The 20821-nt window shown below is 36.6% G+C and overlaps 3 protein-coding genes across 3 annotated transcripts; 1 reads left to right on the forward strand and 2 right to left on the reverse strand.

The window, feature by feature from the left end:
- Nucleotides 1-161: 161 nt before the first annotated feature.
- LOC119078625 lies at nucleotides 162-14089 on the reverse strand. The gene is given in 5 exon segments (XM_037186222.1): nucleotides 162-1657; nucleotides 6338-6656; nucleotides 6724-6968; nucleotides 10174-10226; nucleotides 13960-14089. Coding segments are annotated over 5 exon segments (2079 nt in total). The 3' UTR covers nucleotides 162-325.
- On the forward strand, nucleotides 5344-8493 carry LOC119078450 (mediator of RNA polymerase II transcription subunit 18). The gene is made up of 5 exons (XM_037185980.1): nucleotides 5344-5466; nucleotides 7612-7718; nucleotides 7793-7883; nucleotides 7953-8096; nucleotides 8151-8493. The coding sequence occupies exons 1-5, from the start codon at nucleotides 5443-5445 to the stop codon at nucleotides 8457-8459; spliced, it is 675 nt and encodes a 224-aa protein (XP_037041875.1). The 5' UTR covers nucleotides 5344-5442; the 3' UTR covers nucleotides 8460-8493.
- A 3768-nt stretch (nucleotides 14090-17857) lies between the features above and the next one.
- Nucleotides 17858-18998, reverse strand: LOC119078451. The gene is made up of 4 exons (XM_037185982.1): nucleotides 18853-18998; nucleotides 18584-18656; nucleotides 18178-18527; nucleotides 17858-18122 (listed from the first exon to the last, which is right to left on the reverse strand). Exons 1-4 carry the CDS (start codon nucleotides 18898-18900, stop codon nucleotides 17907-17909), a joined length of 687 nt encoding a protein of 228 aa, XP_037041877.1. The 5' UTR covers nucleotides 18901-18998; the 3' UTR covers nucleotides 17858-17906.
- Between the last annotated feature and the right edge of the window lie 1823 nt (nucleotides 18999-20821).

Here is a 20821-nt window from a genome sequence, read left to right on the forward strand (position 1 = left end):
ATGCTTCGGTTGCAGTTGGTGGGTAAGTTGTTCAAATTTTGTAGTGGTTAGGACATCACTAAGCCAAGAGAATTTATTAGAATTTAGAACTTTACGTGTCTAGTAGCAGACGTAGTAGCATCCATAGATGTTATAGTACCCAACGAGTCCGGACTAGCCCTTGGAGCAAAAAAGAAAATTCTAAATTTTACAATGTGACAAGTCCGGGCCTGGTGGCTATGGGAATGGAACTCGGGTATTGTCCCAAAGATGTCTTGTCTTGTCACTTGTCGTTTCAGATTTATCTATTTATTTACTAAAACTTCCTGCCACTCCAACAAGATCCTTAAAACCCTTCACACAATTCAGGTACCACATACTCATCCACCAACGCGATCAGCATATCACTCATTCGATTCCGATAGTTTTCATCCGTGTCAAAGGCTTTCACACAAACGTCCGTCTTCGATTTCGTCATAAACTCGTTTCGTTTCTCCGGATCGTTGGTCGAACTCAATACCAGATCACCGGGCAGCAATGTTAAATGACTAAACAAACAACTCTCCATCAGTCCGACCAATCGGTAAAATCGGCAACTTTCCTCGAACTGCAGTCGTGGAAATTCGGTTCCGATTTCGATGGAATGATTTTTCAATTCGAATGATAAATGGTCGTAATACGCGTCGCATAGTCTTGGTAAATATTGCCGACGAAATGCACTAGTTGACGTTATGGTAAGCATGACCAATAAGTCTAACGCTGGTGGTGAATAACGAGCTAATTGAAAATCGACAAGAATTGCTGCGACGGGAATGCGATCGTTGATATTGGTTCCGTTGCTGAATTTGGCATACTTGAACAGGATATTGTTACACCACAAGTCGCCATGGGAAAAAACGTTTCTGTATTCGGTCGATGGTTGAACCAAGTCTTTCATTCGGTGCATAAGCTTCCGAAACTTTGGCAGGATTTCGTTTTGTCTGTCTAGGTATTTCGGAATTTTCTTTAGTAATTCGGCCAGGGTGTCTACAACATATTTATGTGTTCTGTTTTTCATGGCGTTCGGATCGGTGGGATAAACATTTTCGTTGAGGAAATGGAACCATTTTTCGTCCTTTATAGCACAGCATTGTTTCTCGTAGATTAGTGACGAAGCATGCATCGCTGCTAGTAACCCTACTGCAACCAGATGATGATGAATGTCGAACAACCCATAGTTGTTTGTAACCATTTCAAACCCTGTATCCTGTAGATTCTCGAACACCATGACATTATCTTTGGAGAGGTAACACATAGGCGCCCATTTAATGGAAGAAAGCGGTGCAAGCTTCGGTATGATTTCTTCGAAGACTCCAAATTCTTTATCGAAAACTCCGAATTCCGCAACATATTCCGTTAAAGATTCGACCAAATTTTTCACAAAAAACTCAACCCTATGCTGCTCTCCATCCGCTTTGAAATTCACCGTTAAAATGACGTGTTCCGACAAAAATCCGCATGGCACTTCACTTAATGGTTTCGTTTCCGAGGAAATTATCGTTAGTTTCCCATTTCCCTTCAACGTGCCCGTGTAAAACTTCTGAGCGATTGCGATTAAATCGGTTGACGAGAGTTCATTGATGTCGTCCATTATCTTCAAGATTACAATCTGACTGAAATGGTGGGTACTGATTGTGGTTTATATCAAAACTGTTTGTGAAAGATAAAGTGATTTATAGTATGGTGTGTAAATTACACGTGTGGTTGGTTGGTGCCGTGAAGGTAAATAGATAGAGAGCAAATACTTTGGATTTTATTTTGTTTTTTAGAATGTGTGTGCTGATCTGGAATAATTTGGGGCTTAGTAGCACAGTTCGCAAGATAAGGTCGAAAGATACAGAAATGATAGGCTAACGACACAAGTTACGAGCACTCTTTATTTCCGTTACGAGCTCCTGTTTTGTCTCTCTCACGAACATAGGTTTACCAATCGTGTTTCTCTTTCAAGTCTTGTTGCTAGAGGAAAGATCGCAACCGGTGCTGTTACCATATTTCTATCTTGTCTGAACCATTATTCAATTTAAAGCTTAGCCGCAGTGAAAATTTCGATTTGTTATCGTGACCATAAAGTGTGAGAAGGTGGGACCACACTTCTTGGACTAGATATACTAAATGAACTAAATTGCAGAACTGGAACACCCTCGCATTAATTGTTACGTTTGAATCATAAGCTTAACTTTATTACGTTTACACAAATTTTTCAGAGAAACGGTTACAGATGTCGCCCCTGTAGGTGGAAGCAACACCATCTGTAATAATTTCTCTGAATTGTTTTTGCCATCATCGCCCTGGACATGAACTGTAGCAGAGCGGCGCACATATGTTGCATCATAGTTGCATGCACGAATTCTTTTAATGATATTGTAGATTTAAAATTGATGATCTAGCTGCGAATAACTTTGAATAACAAGTTTGCAATGCGCATTTGTCTCCACAAAATTACACAAGATATCCACAAAATTTATGAGAATTGGTAATCTTTGCGATTAGAAGTTAAATAGAAACCTTTCGTTCATTGTGTTTCAAACACCTTCTATAATTTTAGAGGTCAGTTCCTTCTCACGTTACTCAACAATGCTTTCTTATTTAGAGTCATCTGTTATCGACAACGAGGACACAAATAAGCTATTAGATGTAGTTGGTGGTCTCTTATAAAAGCCAAATGTATGACAAGAATATTGAAGTGATTTGGTATCAAACACTCGGAGATGCGTTACACAAATGAAGTAATAGATTCAACTATTGTGTTGATGAATTCGATTCCATCCTTTCCATACAAACGTAGCAGGTGCAACCGGTGCAACCTTATACAAATTATACCTAGACTTACTTTTACACCAATACATGTACGCGTTGAAGCTTTTGATAGTTCAATTTGCCCATTACATTTAATTAACAATAAACATTTCGTATTTCATGTTGGAACCACATATTTTACGTAATTTTGTTCGAAATTTCCTCTCTATACTCTATGATGAATTCACCTGAATCCGGATCCGTAATTTATCCAATGAATTATCTTCTGACTTCTGAGTGAGGTACCTAGTAAGTTCGGTAAGCTATAGCTCTGTTTGTCGTTCCAAGTGATGTTTCTCCGAAGGATGTTTCCTTGAAGTTCAATAAATGTGAAAAGGAGTCTTGTTTTGGTTTTCTGTGTACGGGAATTCGGTTCTTGCAATTTGCGCCCCTGAGCTTTTCGTCTCAGGTTAAGCAAAATAGACTATGCCAATCATATTTAACCGATGATGCCATTTTAAAGGTCATCAATAGTGGTGACTTTATCACTATTTTATTTTACCGGAAACATGCACACATTCAAATAAAAGCATTTCCGCCAAAAAAATCATTTTTTAAATTAACGGACAAAAAAATTTCAGTTCTGTGGTGTCACTTACGACTAACTTCACAACAGACATGTCAAGAATTTTGTTTACCTGAATGGCAACATATTTTTGTAGGTTTTCTTCACATTTTACCGACTGAATTAGCACGAAACGTATTGCAGGCAATTTCTAGGCACATAAAATTAAGGAATTGAACACTGAATGGCACAATTCACACCAAATTACTTTTAAAAATGAGATTTTCACAACACCCACAATGTTTGACCAAATTAATTTGTCTTTAAAATTATTTCGGAGAATTTGTCCTAAATTCTTTTTAAGACACTAGCATGAGCACACTCGGAACTATTTTCTGTGCGAAATTTAAACTGAATCACTTTGTTTTACGCGAAATACTACAAATTTTCGACACAAACTTGTTTGAGATTTAAAATTTACTGTTCCGATTTGACATTTCATCAAAACAAAATTCAGTGAATCAGTCAAAACTGGATGAACTGAGTGAACAATACTACTCATACTACTGTAATTGCAAAGTGGCAAACTTAAGACCTTATGTGGGTGGAAAATGGCGCAAATCACATATTTCAGGAATTTATAAAGTGAAAAATCTTTCCGGTTTCAAGTTTTTTCGTGAAAAGACGAGACACGGGTATCTTTATTTTCAATTTTTAGCTGCTTTATGTAAAAAAATTGAGAAAAAAAATCATTTTGGCGTAGTCTATTGGTATGTATGGTTGGTAGTACGTCTCGTAAAGTTTCGCTGATAGTGTGTTTTTAAAGGGAAGGAGATCAAGAGGGATTTTTCGAGTAGAGAATGTTTCTACCGTTTTTGTATATATAAAAGTCTAACTTTCGTATCTAAGCATTTGCATTTGAGAAATAATAAAAACGAAGGGGAAAGGTAGTAACTAGTAACAGTAGTTTATGAGTTGTGGCCCACTGCCTGTGGGTCTCTAAAATTATGGTAAAATTCGATAATTATTCGAAAACTGCCGTAACTTAGTGAAAAATTTAATCAGAAGAATTCTTTTGAATTCTTTCAAATTACGGCAGGAAAGCACAATTGATCATAAATCAACGTTTGAACGGTTCAATTGATATCTGCAGGTAAAATATTTTGATACTAAAAATACAACATAAAAAATATTGACTGAGTTGATGTGGATAGTAATATTCAAGTGTTATTAGTTTTTGGTTGAGCTTTAATAGTACATTACTTAATGGGGCAAATGATGGAAATGGTACTTCTTGTGTGTTTACCGAATTCATTTACATCATTTTCCCCATTGCCGAGAAGGTGTTAAGGAATCTCGCGCCGCGTCATTCACAATAATTCACAAAGTGACATCTTCCTTATACAAAATGTGTCAAAAAGTGAATTATTGTGAATAACGCGGCGCGAGATTCCTAGCAACCGCCGAGAAAGGTATTATATTCAAAAACTTGAGGTAAAGTTTTGGCTCCATATAGTAAAGTCAACTTTACCTCAAGTAAGTAGAGGTAGGTAGTCTACCTCTATGCTTTACCTCACGTTTTTGAATAAGAAAAATAAAGAACGAGATTAGAAATCAAACGATTAAAAATACGTTGATCGATGAAAGTAACAGACCTGATAAAAATGCTGGTCATATGCTTGCCGTCTGTAATAGGTTAAATTAATTTTAGGCTAGTTTCTCGGAATTAATCAAAAGATTCGATTGATTGTTCTCCGGCATATATTTCGTCTCCATTTGGCAGACTTTTTTATTGCCACTTAATCACAATCCTTAAACTAGACAATATACCGGTTCTGTTACAACGTCCGTTTTGTTTGTTTGTTATGATCATGAAAAATGTCTGAAAAATCGACACTGCACAATGATTGAAAGAATGCGCCGCTAAGTTTTAAATTTTGACACTGGGATTCCTCTTTTCGTGCAAATCGTGCATTTGCTCAACTTTACGTCTGAGCCGTCTGAGCTGTCAATGCTGTCAACGCTGTCAACCATCACTTCACTTTGTATTTTGTTGTGTGTTGTGTTTAGAGTTGTCGAATCGGGGAAATAATTTTAACAAAACGATCAATCTTTTTACCAAAATGACCACTGGTAATATCACGTCGGTAAGTTCATAGAAATCGGATAAATTACCAGATACCATTTTGCCGTATTCTAATTCCATTTTGGCGTATATACAGGCAAAACATTCAAACCGATTTTTTCACCTTAATGTTTTGCACCATTGTCTTCGTGCAAAACATTAAAAAAAAATTACGGTAAACATCTTGGTTTTTTTTCGGTCAGCAAAATTGAATTTTTTGGATCGCACTAAATCCTCCATTACCGAAAGGTGACAGGATTCAATTTTGTATTATGTATAACAATTTCTTTTGTCTAGAATCCGCTTCATTGAACAGAGCAAAAAAAATAATTTAGCGCCGATAACAAAGTAAATATATTTCATAAAATTCGGTCGACTTATCCAATAACAATAATAATAACAAGTTATATATACATATTGCTCCGTTTCACGTTTACTGGCACACCTACATTATTGATTGCAGGTCTGATAGCTCATTTGCACTACCGAAATTGAATGTGAAGCGCGGTTTTCGATTTATTGTTCCACTTGTCAATAGCTTGTCTAAAGCTAATTGATTATGTTTCGCCAACTTGGGGGCTAAATTATGTAGAGCAGTCTTAATGAAACATAGACATGGAGCGAGTATTGTATCGAAATCGGATGGGCTTGAAAATCGCACACTGTCAGCCCCTTAGCTTTCTCCGCTATAACTTTCCGTGAGCATAAATGCCACTTCCAAATGACATGTCGCATTCCATTCGCCAGGATAAATATAAATCGGCAGCAATGGCACTACTACATGCTTCAACGTATACAGATTTTGTTTCGATAGATCGCTGAACTTTGCTCCAAATTTTACGGGCATAAGTCCTGATGTCCATCTGACTGCTAATCCCAACCGACACATTTACAAAAACACCGTTTGTATCGTACCAAGGAATGAACACGACTTGGAAAATGTCTTTGGCTTCAACGTCAACGGATTCATCGCAGATGGTAACGACATTGCACAGCCTGTCTCTTGAATTGTATTGGATGCACCGAAACGATCCCACTGGCATAATGTAGTGAGCAATTGGTCGATACAGAATTGGACAATTGTTGCTTTTTGGCTCGTTGTGTGTTTGCAGTCTAATGCCCGGATCGTTGACCGACTGTTCTTCGGTGTCCATATCTTTGCGCATTTTGTACCGTATAGGTACACCAGCTCTAATTTGTGATTCATAGATTCTTTTCAAATAGGAACTACTTGTGTTGAAAATTTGACGTTTTTTTGTTCCTTTTTGGATCGTTGCACGCATCCAGTCCGATTTCCGGATTGATGGTCGTTTGTAGTCGAATGCCCTGATCGTTGGCTAATTGCTGTTCAAGTTCCATATCGTTGCACGCATCCAGTCTGATTTCCGGATTGATGGTCGTTTGTAGTCGAATGCCCTGATCGTTGGCTAATTGCTGTTCAAGTTCCATACCGTTGCACGCATCCAGTCTGATTTCCGGATTGATGGTCGTTTGTAGTCGAATGCCCTGATCGTTGGCTAATTGCTATTCAAGTTCCATATCGTCGCACGATTGCAATCCTATAGGCACACCAGCTGATGCTTTGCTGGGACCTTCGGCATAACTGCTCAAATATTCAAAGAAGAGAATAAATTTGTGCACACTTTATCGTAGCATCATTACCTTCTGACAATTCTGAGCATATCTTCTTTCGTAGCGGCCCGTTCCAAATCGTGTTCAATAATTATACTCCGCATCTCCCGGAACGTTGGCGGCTTCTTTGGTGGAGCGATTTTATGGAGCAGTCTCCGTATTTGCGTTTGCACGAAAAAAACACATTGCTCTTTGTTGAGATAATTTTGTAAGTTTTTCTTTCTTTCTCGAAGAAAGAACAACAACATTCACGTTTTCATACGAAAAGTTGAGGAGTTAATACCAGGAAAAATATGGAACGTTCTTTCCGTAAACAGTTCGATCAATTTCGATTCATTTGTCCTCGCCGGTGAAAATAAACACAATAAAGTCCCAAATATTAAAATACAAATACAATGAATGATAGAAATAGAAACAGATTTTTATTGAAAATTTCCAAAAATTATGATGCGAACAATGATACTAATTTCACTAAAAATAATTAATTTTTCGACACAATTTAATCTAAATACAATCTCATTTTGCTATCGATCAGGCTATCGATGCTCTCTCACAGGCCATACACTGTAATATTATACCGCAACATGAATACCTTCTCCAGGGATCTATTTTAGATTCGCAAGTGGAGCATCTGTTACACCGGTGAGTTTAAAATTGTCTCGGATGTGGCCGTAATTTTATTGCACATTTGGTAAATCCATTTCCATCACCTACAGATTGAAGGGTCTCTGCGACAATGTCGATACTGGACCGGAATCATTTCACGATCATGAAGTCTGTTTCAGCCTTCGAGCACCGAATCAAGCGGTATGTGTGTTTCGATGAATACCTTTGACACAAAAAAAAATAATTAAATAATTTTGTCCAATCCTTTAGACTCCTACCCTGCTTCTACGAGTGCGTAAGGCCAATGATGTGGATGCACCGTATCAACTTCGATACATTGGCCAGCAAGAAGTGGGCGATCGAACTCGACCGACGCTGGTGCGAAATAGTTTGGACATTGCGTGCACTTCAACAGTAAAACCACTTTATTCTCAAATGTTGCGTCTGGTAAAACCATTTTTGTTGTAGGTGGTTGAGTATTTGCAAGAGCTGGGCTGTCGCATCGACTTCGAATACACGAACCGTGGCTATATGTTCCGGAAGGGTCGCATGAAAATCACCGTATCGAAAATATTCAAAATGGGTGGAATACCCACGAAGCCCGGGGAAAGTTACACGGAACCGATTTCGCAAAGCTATCTGGTCGAATTGTCGGTGCTGGCACCGGGCACGGGGCAGGATGGCATTGGTAAAGATATGATGCAATTTGCCGAACAGCTGAAGCCGTTAGTGCAACTGGAGAAAATTGACTACAAAAGACTGGGAAACATACCGTAGATTCTTATGTTTGTTGAGTAATGTTTTGAATAAACCTGAGTACACAACACTAACACATTTTCCATCTGAAAAACCTAGGGCCCTCTGACTTTTTCACTAAGCATAAGCGATAGTGAGTTACATTTTCTGATATTTACTCACTTTCTTTTTCTCACTGTTTCTAATCATTTCCACTTATTTCAGTCGAAAATGAAAAAAAAAAGAAAATTTCATTATTGTCACAGCCTTGCTCCTAGCATGAACATGAAAATATTCGGGGCTTATGCAAGCATTTCTTTCGTAAAGACGGGAGTCATCATTTCTTGGTGTGAATAAAAACACACAGACATCTGCGATCGATAATTTGGAGGTTTTTTGACGTTAACCCGAGGGGTAATCACTGATTTACTAGCTCAGTAAATCACGGTAAATCACAGTAAATCACAGTAAATCAAGTAAATCAAAAATGAAGTTTCTACTAAATTTGAATCTATTTACTTCAATTTGTATTAGTTCATGAAATTTATCCTATATGTTTACGGCCACGATACTTCGAAATGTAATCCAGTGACAATTAAAAATTTTTCAAAAATTTTTCAAAATTTTTTGTGATTTACCGTGATTTACTTGATTTACTGATTTACTAGTGATTACCCCCTTGCGTTAACCAGCATTCGTGCTAGGAGCAGTGCTGTGTTACTGCCAAAGATAAAGTTCCAAATTAAGTAACTAACTTGAGAATTAAAAAATGTCGCCTGCGGCGCACCAGCGATTCTTTTTCAAAAACGCGTTTCTAAAATTTCTGAAAGTTTCTAAAAAATTTCTAAAATTTCTCAAAGTTTCTTAACCTGTTACGGCTGTCATCTTTTATCGACAACGAAAGCAATAATAAACGACAAACTCTACCTAATGAGGTCTTATATAGCAAAAAGAATGTTCAAAACAAATGAAGTAAAAGATTTCTGAAATCAATCCCTGAAAATCTTCGATCAAATGAAGTAATGGATCAGATAGTAAAACTGTTAATATGCTTGCGATGTATGTGAGGTTTTTAGAAACTTTCAGAAATTTTAGAAATGCGTTTTTGAAAAATAGGCCCTGCGGCGCACAGCATCATATATTTTAGATAGATTCGCTATATATTTACATGAGCTCAGTCGGTCGGTTTTTTTGTAATAACTTTTCTTTTGTATTGTAGATTGTAGTAATGCTCGAACAGGGCCGTAGCCAGACCTCCAAATGGGAGGGGGCGCGAGCCCCAAACATATGGTCTGCGAAAAAATCGTTTAGTTTTTTATTTTACAATGAGCAGTACATCCACGTCTACTACGAGTTCTAGTTTCGCTGATAGGTACACTCTACCTACAGACTTTTTTGTGAATCTTTGTAAATGTTACAAAATACGCGAGCGCAGCGAGCAAATTTTTTGTTATAATCTGTTGTTCGACTGATTAAATTGGTTATTAGAGAAAATCTGATGGCTGCTCTGCGCCGCTTTTAAGTAAAACAGTACCAATCAGGTCAGCGTAGCACTTCGCTTAGGATTTTCAGTTTCACTGAATACCTTGACTGAAAAACAGGGTTCTTCAGCAAAAAATAGTGAAAAATGTGTGTCCACCGCTCCCCCAGTAGAGTATCAAAAATCAAAATCAAATTAAAGTTTTAATTCAAGTTTCCGAACATGATCTTCAAATCAAATGTTATAATCAATTTTGGTACATGATGCTCAAATTACAAATTGAAGATCAAATTTTGATACCAGAAGATTTGAAGTTCACAATTTTACTACTTGATGATCAAACCCGGAAGTTTAAAATTTTCGGATCAAACCAAAAACGTGGACATCAATAATGTATTTTTTTTTTTTTTTTTTTTTCAAAAACACCTTTATTGGTATGAATAGTACAATCTTAACTATTTGTTAATTTATTACTAGGGTTGAGTTGTACTATCTTCCTTTTACTTGCGTAATTAGAAGAAAGTAAGACTTGTGTGGGTTTTACGACCCAATGGTCGAGTCCCTATGCGGTGTGCTGTTTTCATCCTTCATGTCAGTTCGTGGGGTTTAACACGTTTCAGCCTCCTTATTTCATTTGTTGTATCTAGTAATAAGATGGCTTCTACGTTGGTGTGGTGAAGCAGTCTTTTTTCGTGTTTGATGGCGTTTTCCCGAATTACATCGGCAACCCATTGTATTTTTAAATCTTTGTGAATTTCTTTGTTTGTCACGTAACGATATGCGTTGGTGATCATGCGAAGAAAGTTGTTTTGACTTGTTTGGATGATATCTGTGTTTGATTTTTTAGCACAGCCCCAAAGAGTAGAGCCGTACATCCAGATAGGTGCGAAAATTGATTTGTAAATCAATCTTTTACAATACAGGTTAAGTTTAGAGTTGTATCCGACTAACCAGTACATTTGTCTCGTTTTGTGTTTGATTTGCTCAGCTTTTTGCTTCACATGATGTTTCCAGTTTAGTTTGCTGTCCAGGTTTAATCCTAGATATTTAGCTGACTCTGCCTGCGGAATGGGAATCCCATTGAGGTAAATGCGGAGATTGCTGTTTATGTGACGCAATGCGAAAGTGACGTGATTAGATTTTGACTCATTGAGTTTTATTTTCCAATCGATGGTCCACTGATTTATTTTATCCAAAGCATTTTGTAAATGTTTAACTGCCTCCGACTGCGATGTATCTGTTGCCATGATCGCTGTGTCGTCTGCGAAGGTTCCAATGAAAGAGTTTGTGGTTACAGGTATGTCAGCAGTATATATAGTGTATAAGAAAGGTGCCAATACACTTCCTTGTGGTACTCCTGCTAGTATTGGATAGAAGTTTGAATAGGTTTCTTCGTCTTTTACTCTGAACGTTCTCTCCGATAGGTATGATTCAAGCAGTTGACAGTAGTTGCCTGGAAAGAGTGTACTCATTTTATATGTGAGTCCTTCGTGCCACACTTTATCAAATGCCTGTGATACATCCAGGAATGCTGCCGGGCAGTACTCCTTTTTTTCGAATGCACTCTCAATTTTAGTAGTGAGTCTATGAATTTGTTCAATTGTTGAATGGTTGTTTCTAAAACCGAATTGAAAATCGGGGATTTTCACCAAAGGTTTTAGTCGTTTTATCAGCAACTTCTCGAATATTTTTGAGATTGTGGGTAGCAGTGAGATCGGCCTGTACGAGGTTACTTTTTCTGGCGGTTTATCTGGTTTTCTTAGCATAATTACTTGCGCAATTTTGAAGCTTTTTGGTACATATTTGAATTTAAGGCATGCATTGAACAGATATGTAATCATGTACACCGCATGTGCTGGCAGTTCTTTCAATACTCCTGGTGCTAATTCATCTATACCTGGAGCCTTTTTCTTGTTTAGTTTATCTATTTCTGTTGCAATTTCATATGGAGTGAATTTTTTGAACTTTTTGTCAGGTCGGTAGGTTGGTGTTGTGTCTACATTTGATTGTATGTCATTGTGAGGTTGAAAGACTTCTGCAAGATGTTTTGCAAAGAATTCCGTTTTTTCAGTATCCTTTCGTAACCAAATACCTCTGGAGTCTTTTATGGGAGGGATTTGGACGCATGGGCGTTTGAATCGTCTCGTCGCTTTCCATAGAGAGTAGTCTCTATCTTTACTCGAACTTAAATTGCTTAGGTAGTTTTCAAAACTTTCTTGTCTATACTGCTTTGTAACTTTATTAACTCTGTTACTAATATTGTTGAAGATTCTTTTGTCACTTTGGTTTCTGCTCCTATGCCAAAGTCTTCTCGCTTTTCTCCTTTCCTTGATAAGCTCTCTTATTTCGGCTGGATAATTGATTTCGTGAATAAGTTTTTCTTTTGGTTCCGGAGTTGCTGTTCTTGCCGCAATTTGCAGAAGATTGATAAAATTTTCCGTTTGTAGATCAAGCTCCTGTTTTGATTTCAGGCTAGCGTTGAGGTTGATTGACTCTTCAACTAAATTTCTGAAGAGTTCCCAGTCGGTGCATTTGTTAGTTAGATTTTCTTTTTTCTTTTTTAGTATGACTGTAGCATTGAGATTAAGAATCACTGGTGTATGATCTGATGTCAGGTCCACCATGTTTACTACTTCCATGTTGTTGTGTGATATTCCTCTTGAAATGAAGAAATCCAATAGATCTGGTACCTTTTTCTGGTCTGTAGGCCAGTACGTTGGCTTACGGCCGGAGTGGTAACTACAGTTTTCTTTTTTGATTGCGTTTAGAAGACCGTTGCCTTTAACCGGAGTTATCAGCCTCGCTCCCCATGCTGTGTGTTTCGTGTTGAAGTCACCTCCAATGATGAACCTTTGGCCCAATATTCCGAAGATTTCCATCCATTCTGAATATATTGGAGTAGATTTTGGTGGGCAATATGCGGCAGCTATATTTACATCTTGATTGTTGAACTGAATTGTAATTACAGTCGCTTGTATAAACTCTTTCTGTATGCTGTTTTGTGTATGATATTTTATATTTTTTTTAATGATTATCGCTGAGCCTCCCCTGGCTCTTTCGTTCGGATGATTTGTCCAGTGGACTTCAAAACCTTTAATTGTTATGTGACTTTTTTCGGTGAAATGTGTTTCAGATATAAAAGCAATATCTATGTTGTTTATTCGTAGGAAAATTTCCAACTCTTGAGCCCTAGCGTTGAGCCCATTTGCGTTCCAGTTCATGATGCGCAGGAACTTGCTTATCATTTTTTGTTTTTGTTGACTTTAGTTTTTTGGGCAATCGGTTTGTTTTCCAACTTTGCCAATCGGTTTGACAAAAGTCCAATACTTAGGTCAATATTGGTTTTTAGTTGTGTGAGCAATGACAGTATATCTGCGTTTGACGGCTCGTTCGTTTCAGAGTTTTCAATTTTGTTTGATATTTTATTTTCTTTATTTTCCAAATTTTTTGTGACTTGCGCGAAAGTTAGTCCTTTTTTGACTTCCTTGTATTTTGTTGTAACTTCTAAGTTTTTTTCACTGAGCCGGTTTACTACCGACTTGGTTTGGTTTTGATTTTTGATTTTTTTCTGATATGTTGGGCAACCTTTATAATTTGCTGTGTGTCCTTCATTTTGGCAAAGGGCACATTTCGGAGTTACGTTTGGTCTCTTCGTACAGGCGCTTGTAGCATGTTTTCCGGCACATTTGACGCAAACTGGATTTCTCGTACAAAAATTTTTTGTATGTCCTAGTTGCTGGCAGTTTATGCACTGAGGGATGGATTTTATTTGTTTTGGAGGTTCTACTGTTATCATACAGTGTAGAATGTTTTTAACAGCAAAAATCTCTTTATTGTTTTCTTTTTGTTTCAATTCAATTAGGAATAGAGGAAATTTTTTTTCCTCTGTAGTTCCGTCTTTGCCTTTGGTTTTTTTAACTATGTTTGTGATTTTAGTAGGCTCGTGGCCTAACTCAATTAAATCATCTGTTATTTCTTTTACATCACACGATGGATGTAATCCTCTAATGACTGCACGAAAGCTTTTTTCACTTTTTAACTGGTATGTATAATATTCAATACCTTTGAATTCACTTTCTTCGGAACTTTGATTCTCAATGAATTTTTTGACTTTCCTGTAGTCTTCTTCGTTTTGCAGAGTGACTTTTACGTCATTGCTGGCGACTGATTTGAACTGTGCTGTTGTAGCCATTTCCAAAATTTTTTTGCTGAATTTGTTAAAATCGGTTACATTGCTTACATTAAAAGGTGGCGGCAATGGCGGATTTTTCTGGTTTGATTCCGTTAATTTCGGTGATTTTTCTTTGGTGGATGAATTTTTTTGGTTGTTGTTTTTGCGTCTTCTTTTAACTGATTGAGTTTTAAATGGATCAATTTCTTTTTCCAAATCACTTTCATCTGTGGTATAGACGATTTGTTTTCCGTCATCTCCAGATTTTAAATGATCCGTTATAGCTTTTTGTAGTGAATTTTCTAGCTCAGCTATCTTTTTCTTTAGCTCGTCATTTTCAGCACAAAGTTTTTGAGCTAAATTATTGTTTTGTATTAGCAGATCATATTCTGATTGCTTAATTTTAACACTGGGTTCATTTTTTGGCGATGAGCCAAACATTTTAATTTAATTATTTATGATTCACAATGTTATTGACACTAAACTATGTTGCATATGAACACTATTTATTGCGCAGTTAATATGAATCATTTCTTTATTCTATACAGATAATTGATTGTTTTTATTTTAAATGTTTCTTTTTTCACTAAATTGTCACTTTTACTCGTATTACAATTGAATCACAAGTATGCAACGTAGTACAAGGAAATGTCAATGACTTGGTTAGTCATAATTAAATAGGTTGTCACTCTTACTCATATTACACGTGAATCACAATGAAATATATGTAATTAATGAAGTGTTGATGACTTGATTAGTCATTCATTAGTAAGAAATCATTACTGAATTTATTTATTTTTTAATTTCTGTTTGAACTGTTTATATTTTTATTAAGAGCAAAATAAAAATACGTCTGTTCACTCGAACGGTCGAATGAAGAATCAATAATGTATAGAGGAAAAAAACGTTTTAATGTAATTGATCACTGTATCGAAATTGCTGGGCTCATTTTTCCCCATCCAAGGTTCTTGAATTTTCAGTCAAATTTTGATATGTCGATTGATTCCGTGCATTATTCGTTGCCGGACCAATCCGATTAGCAATAACAAGGTCGCTAAATTTGGTTGGTAAATTATTTTAATGTGTAGGCATCCTGTACGTTGTATTTACATTGTCTGCGATGAGAATGTAAATGAAATTTACATGTTAGGTTTTTCGATGATTTACATGCTATGCGCGATCATTTACATGCTCGGTCGGAAATTTTTCGATGATTTTGTTTATGTTTTCACTTCTCACAAATCGCGATATAAATTGGAATTTACACAGGCAAAACTATTTTTTGGTACACGTGCCATCGATACAATTAGGAAAACACTAAAATCGCAACTGAATTTGTAATTTGAAACAACAAAATCAAAAAATTTTCACTGAAACTGAGAATGACAACAATAAAGAAGTCAAATAAATATCGCCGAAATGGCAGGCACGACCGATGCCTACTAAATGAAAATGAAATTTTAGTATAAAATGTTTAGAAGTGGAAAGCTTCCGAAATGCTTCTTTTATGCAAAATTGTTTCGTAGTTTTCATCTTAGACAATGTAAATACAACGCACAGGATGCCTACACATTAAAGAACAGTACAGAAGAGCCTATGTGAATGAGTAATACATGTGTGCGAAATTAGGCGGTTCGCCTTCGGCTCACACGCCACAAACATCGCACACATGTATTCATGTACTCATTTACATAGGCTCTGCTGTAATCTACTATAAAAGGTGTACTAATGTTATGTCAATAGCTTCAGCAGAAGTCATATTTTGATATTCTGTTCTTGTAACGTGTCTTTGTCGATTATACTATCTCCCTGTATTTTTTTATTTAATGAAAAGCTGGGAGGGGGCTCACGAAATGTGAGATAAACTTGAATAGTTTCGAGGGAGAAATTACGCAAGCAAATACTGAGAAAGGTGCTATTTTCTATTGGTGAACAATAGAAGCAAACACGATGCGTTGTTTCTCCCTAGAATATTTTCTATCGTAAAATGTAAAAAAAATCCTAAAATATCAGGTAGAGTTACAATTGTTAAAAGTTTCCTATGTGCAGAATGAGCACCAGCTGACTATCACCAGCTGATCTACTAACACACACTTATTGTATGAAACTTTTAGCAATTGTGTAATTTGTCACGTCAGGTCTGATTATGTCCAATTTCATGTAGAAGCAGCTTTCAGGTGGTAATCAGGCCGGCCAATGCACACCAAGAACAGGCACAAGAACAGATTTTTTTTAAACGCTCAAAAAGCCTCTTATTATGGTCCTCGCAGTAGTACTGTACCATCATAAAAATATTACATTTCGTACCTAGGAGTAAAAGTCTTTTTTTAGAGTGTGAGAGGGTTCCAGAACGAGCCGAAGGCGAAAAATTCTGACTACTGTGTCGAGTAGGCCCATTATTTTAAATCTGTTGTTGTGCCTGTTTTGGAGTGCGTTGGGTCGGCTGATCTTTATCATTTATATAAACAATGAAGAAGTCTGAATGTAGTCTGAGTTACTACTTAAGTGAGAAGGGTTGAATTGAAACAATTTGTTTTAACAAATAAAGAACCACCCAAGACCAATTGATGCCGTAAGTCCGATGAAAATTCAAAATGATGCAAATAAAACGCATCGTCCAGTTCTTTCATTCAAGAAATAAATTTTCATTGCATTTGAAACTCATTTTTCAATTCATGAGTGAAATTTAAATTTAAATTAACTTACAGCACATAGTGATGGTCATTTACTATATTAGATGCTTAAGTAGTTCCTAGAGGCAGTTGGCACATCGTGTGTCAAAGGAATATTTAACACCGAGTTACACACCAATTTATTCGACTGAGACAACGAAAGTTTTACTTTTCCTCACTGAGCTGTGAAGAAACTTTTACTCTGCTGAAGTTGTGAGTCATTTGTCTGTTTTTCGGTAATAGTCATCCGTTTTAAGTTACTTTATCAGATCAAAATGATTGTGAGAAAACCAACTATTTTCGACAAAATCACTCAACTATTCACTGTTTTTGCTAGAAAAATCACAAGCCGCCTTAAAATCCATACTTTCAATTCCCTAGTATTTTATCGTGGCAAACATTTTTCCCGGCTCACTGTTAATGGAGCAGTCACTTCGTTCGGGCTACAACATGCAAAAGTGGCTAAAATCGGTTGTCCTAAAAAGATAGGTACGCAAATAACTATTGCACGACATAGAACTTTTTGAATATTTATCGTATTGTTTATTTATACAATATTTATTGTTTGCCATAATATGAGATGACCCAAAGTCCATAAATTTAAAAACTTTCGCAGCAACATACTGCTTTGTCCACGTAAAAAATCCTGCTTTCGTATATCTAAACTGTTACTGCTGTTTCCGTCCGTTGAAAATGGGGCGATACAGCCTTGGCAGCCATAAAGTTCATAGAGACATCGAGATAGTTAACTGCTACCGATTTTCACATTTTTTTAGTGATCTGCACAATGCGAGACAGTGAAGTTAGGACACCAGGATCATTTTTATCTTAAAATCGGTATCTCATAGCGTAGATGAAGCGAGTAACAGTGACAGAGACATAAATATGCGACATAAGGAAATGCGACAAAGTCGTAAAAGTATTTTTTTTGGATTCATCGAGGCTGTTTAGCGAAGACAGAAGTTATGCTTTCTTGATGTGAGTTATAAAGAACAGACGACAAATGAAAGTGTACACACATACATGGATGAAGGCTCTTGACGTCTTACATGCGAGCGTTAGTGTTAGGAGCAGTGCTATGGTAATGGTCATTGAAAGTCGTAATTTTGTAAATCATCCAGATTTTATTACCACTTTGAAATTGCTGTAACAACTTACTATCACTTCTAAAATCCAGGCAATACAAGTAAACCCTCGGGATCAGTTAAAACACCCAACGGATTTTTGAGAATACTGACTGGATTTCGGATAGTCTCCTTCAATAATTTACGTAATCTTGGGAATAAGTTTGAGTTAATCAGTCTTCCGTAACAGCCATAACACAAAGCTGGTGTATCAGCGTCATCCGATTCAATTCTAACAACGTAATGACAATTCACGAACTAAAACCAAAATTATTCGGATAATAAATGCTCGGACAGATTTGCTATTTCATACCGCTGTTGTAAGTGCAGATGTGGGAAATTTGAAATCCATGTCGAACGTATAAGTGTTTCCAACTTCTTGAGGACATTCCGTACTATCACAGGCATCTGTCTCATAACTGGCAATTGCGCCTGGTATTGTCACAGATGGAATACCCACTCCGATCTGTTTTCGATCAGTATTCCCAATTCCAACACCACCCAACTGTCCGTGAAATGTTCCTGATGTCATTGGAACTGTTGCGTTGTATTTTATTCCGAAATTACTTTGCGTGCCAGTAACCATACCGCAACAGTCGGGAATTTTGCAACCGGGTGTGTCATAGCATGGTCCCATCCAAAAATCGAGTATCGGTGTTTTTGCTGATTTAAAAGTGAATAAATTGGAGTGAAATCAATATATTGCTTAGTGCCCTCACATGGTTCGCCACAAGATGCAGATTGATGGAATTTTAATTTTTGCGGTCCTTCGCGTAGTTGACAACTGGCGAACTGTGTGAATCAAATAGCATATTTTGTACATTAAGATTTGATAAAACACAAAAGTAGGGTCCGACTGGCTATCAAAAGGTACACAGGACACTAAAAAGAAAGTCCAAAGATTCTCCAGAAGGGGAATTTCAATTAAAGATTGAGGGTGCTCCATTTCACGATATGGCCAGTTCGCCCCTGCAGAAAAGTCCTTTACCTGTACACCAATTAATAAAATTGCAAGGTTCACTATCATCGCTTTCATTCTCGTAATATTTTCACTCTTCCACTTCCAATGTCAATGAATCGGCCCGAAAGCGTAAACTAATTTTGTTTTTATTTTTTCGCCTCATATAAGTCAATGTTACAGCTGAACAAACGAGAAAATTGAAGGAAAATAAAAACTTTGGCGAATATTTAGTTACAATTTCTACGTAAATTAGCGAATGAGTCGAGTTATTTTGTTTGCAAATTAATGATCTCAAATTTTATGCGAACATTTGTCGAATTAATGAAAACCAAGTGACGCACATCAGGGAATATTTTTTTTTTGCTATATGTCTTACTACTAACACAATAAAATGTACGAAAAAGTTTTCTCCACTAAGAATTATGGACAATTGTTTGTTGAAGGATCGACGTAGGTCAATTTTTAGGAAAATAAACTCAATCGCCTTTTCAAAGAACGCGCAAGGTGAATCTAAATCACATGGTTAGTCTGTTGAATGAGACAATTTCCGTTCCTGATGACTCTGCTAAAACTCAAAACAACTTCACTTTATTTTCAACATAAACTTGACCTGTTTATACTTTTAGTCTCACATATGAATAAATTCGGAAATGTATCATATTAACACCGACTTATAAAACAAATGTTTGATTCATTTAGCTCTGTGGCTTACGATGTCAGCCTATTTGAAACGGAGCTGAATCAACGAAATTTCATTTTTCTTATAATTCGCCAATGTGACATGTTACGTTTATGTGTTTAACTATTTATATGGTTGATATGGTATCAGAGACATACACAACAGAAATCAATAGCTGCCATCTAACTAACGATGCCATTTCCAATTACATCCACCATGGCGCTCTTCAAAAAGACTGTAAAAGATGAAACAAACCCTATTTGAGGAATTAAATTCCAAAAAATTCTTAAATTGGAGAATTTTGAAAAGTAAATTGACGAATGTTAAGAGTGATATCGCCAAGACTTCGTCTGGAACACTTCTACGGGAGTAATTTCATATCATCTACTATTCTGTTACCTTATACGCTTCGCTATGTCGCGAACATATATCGTTACAAAATATCCAGTGTTAGTAATATCAAGAGAAAAATTATTAAATTTTTCTCGGCGGATTTTACTCAAATAAAGTGTTAGCGTGTAGGGCATGATCTCAGGACTCCGGAACAATAATTAGTTTTTTATGTGGAACAATATTTGCTACGGGATGGGAGTTCGGAGAACCATTTGCTCTCAGTTGATCATATCGTTTTTCAAAACTTCCATCCCGTAGCAAATATTGGTCCGGTTGAAAAACTAATTACTGTTCCGGAGTCCTAAGATCATGCGCTATACGCTAACACTTTATTTGACTAAAATCCGCTTCTGATCATTCACTATATTTTTAATAATAAATCTCGCGGATCTACTCGCACCAAGCCGTGCGTATACTCTACCTATAGGTCTTTCCAAGGCCGACATTCGTACAACATTACAATAATTTAAAATAATTTTTTCTTGAGTTATTGTCGAAAAACTGTTTTCGGTACCCTCTGAGATGTGTTCACTTTTGAACACTTTTCACAGAAAGTAAATTTTTTTTCGAAAAAGTGAAAGATACGTGTTTCCTAGAATTAAAAGGCGAATCCAACGAGCTATCACTCATTAAAATCGGAGACCGCTTGTTCCCAAGGTTACAAAAATCACCTGAAGTTTTGGCGATATCACTCAAATGTCCTCAAATTCAAGGAAAATTCCTCGACATTAGAGAATTTTAGGAATTTTCAAATATTATTCTCAAAACTTCTTTATTTTGCTAGATCAAATCATTAAATCATCTGAATTTTTGCTAAACAGCCTCCTGAATTAGGGACCGTCAGATGGTTCGAACCTAAACGGAATGTGCAACTCAAACGATTTTTCTTTGGGAAAGCTACATTGATCCAAAGAGGAATTGTTT

This window comes from Bradysia coprophila, unplaced genomic scaffold, assembly GCF_014529535.1.
Source record: "Bradysia coprophila strain Holo2 unplaced genomic scaffold, BU_Bcop_v1 contig_297, whole genome shotgun sequence".
Taxonomy (NCBI): Eukaryota; Metazoa; Arthropoda; class Insecta; order Diptera; family Sciaridae; genus Bradysia; species Bradysia coprophila.

Coding starts and splice junctions, on each gene's coding strand:
- LOC119078450 (XM_037185980.1), top strand. CDS start 5,443: ATGACCACTGGTAATATCACGTCG. Junction 7,884..7,952: donor TTCGAGCACCGAATCAAGCG/GTATGTGTGTTT, acceptor CCAATCCTTTAG/ACTCCTACCCTGCTTCTACG. Junction 8,097..8,150: donor ACATTGCGTGCACTTCAACA/GTAAAACCACTT, acceptor TTTTTGTTGTAG/GTGGTTGAGTATTTGCAAGA.
- LOC119078451 (XM_037185982.1), bottom strand. CDS start 18,900: ATGAAAGCGATGATAGTGAACCTTGCAATTTTATTAATTGGTGTACAG. Junction 18,528..18,583: donor TGCATCTTGTGGCGAACCAT/GTGAGGGCACTA, acceptor CTTTTAAATCAG/CAAAAACACCGATACTCGAT. Junction 18,123..18,177: donor CATCTGCACTTACAACAGCG/GTATGAAATAGC, acceptor TTTTGGTTTTAG/TTCGTGAATTGTCATTACGT.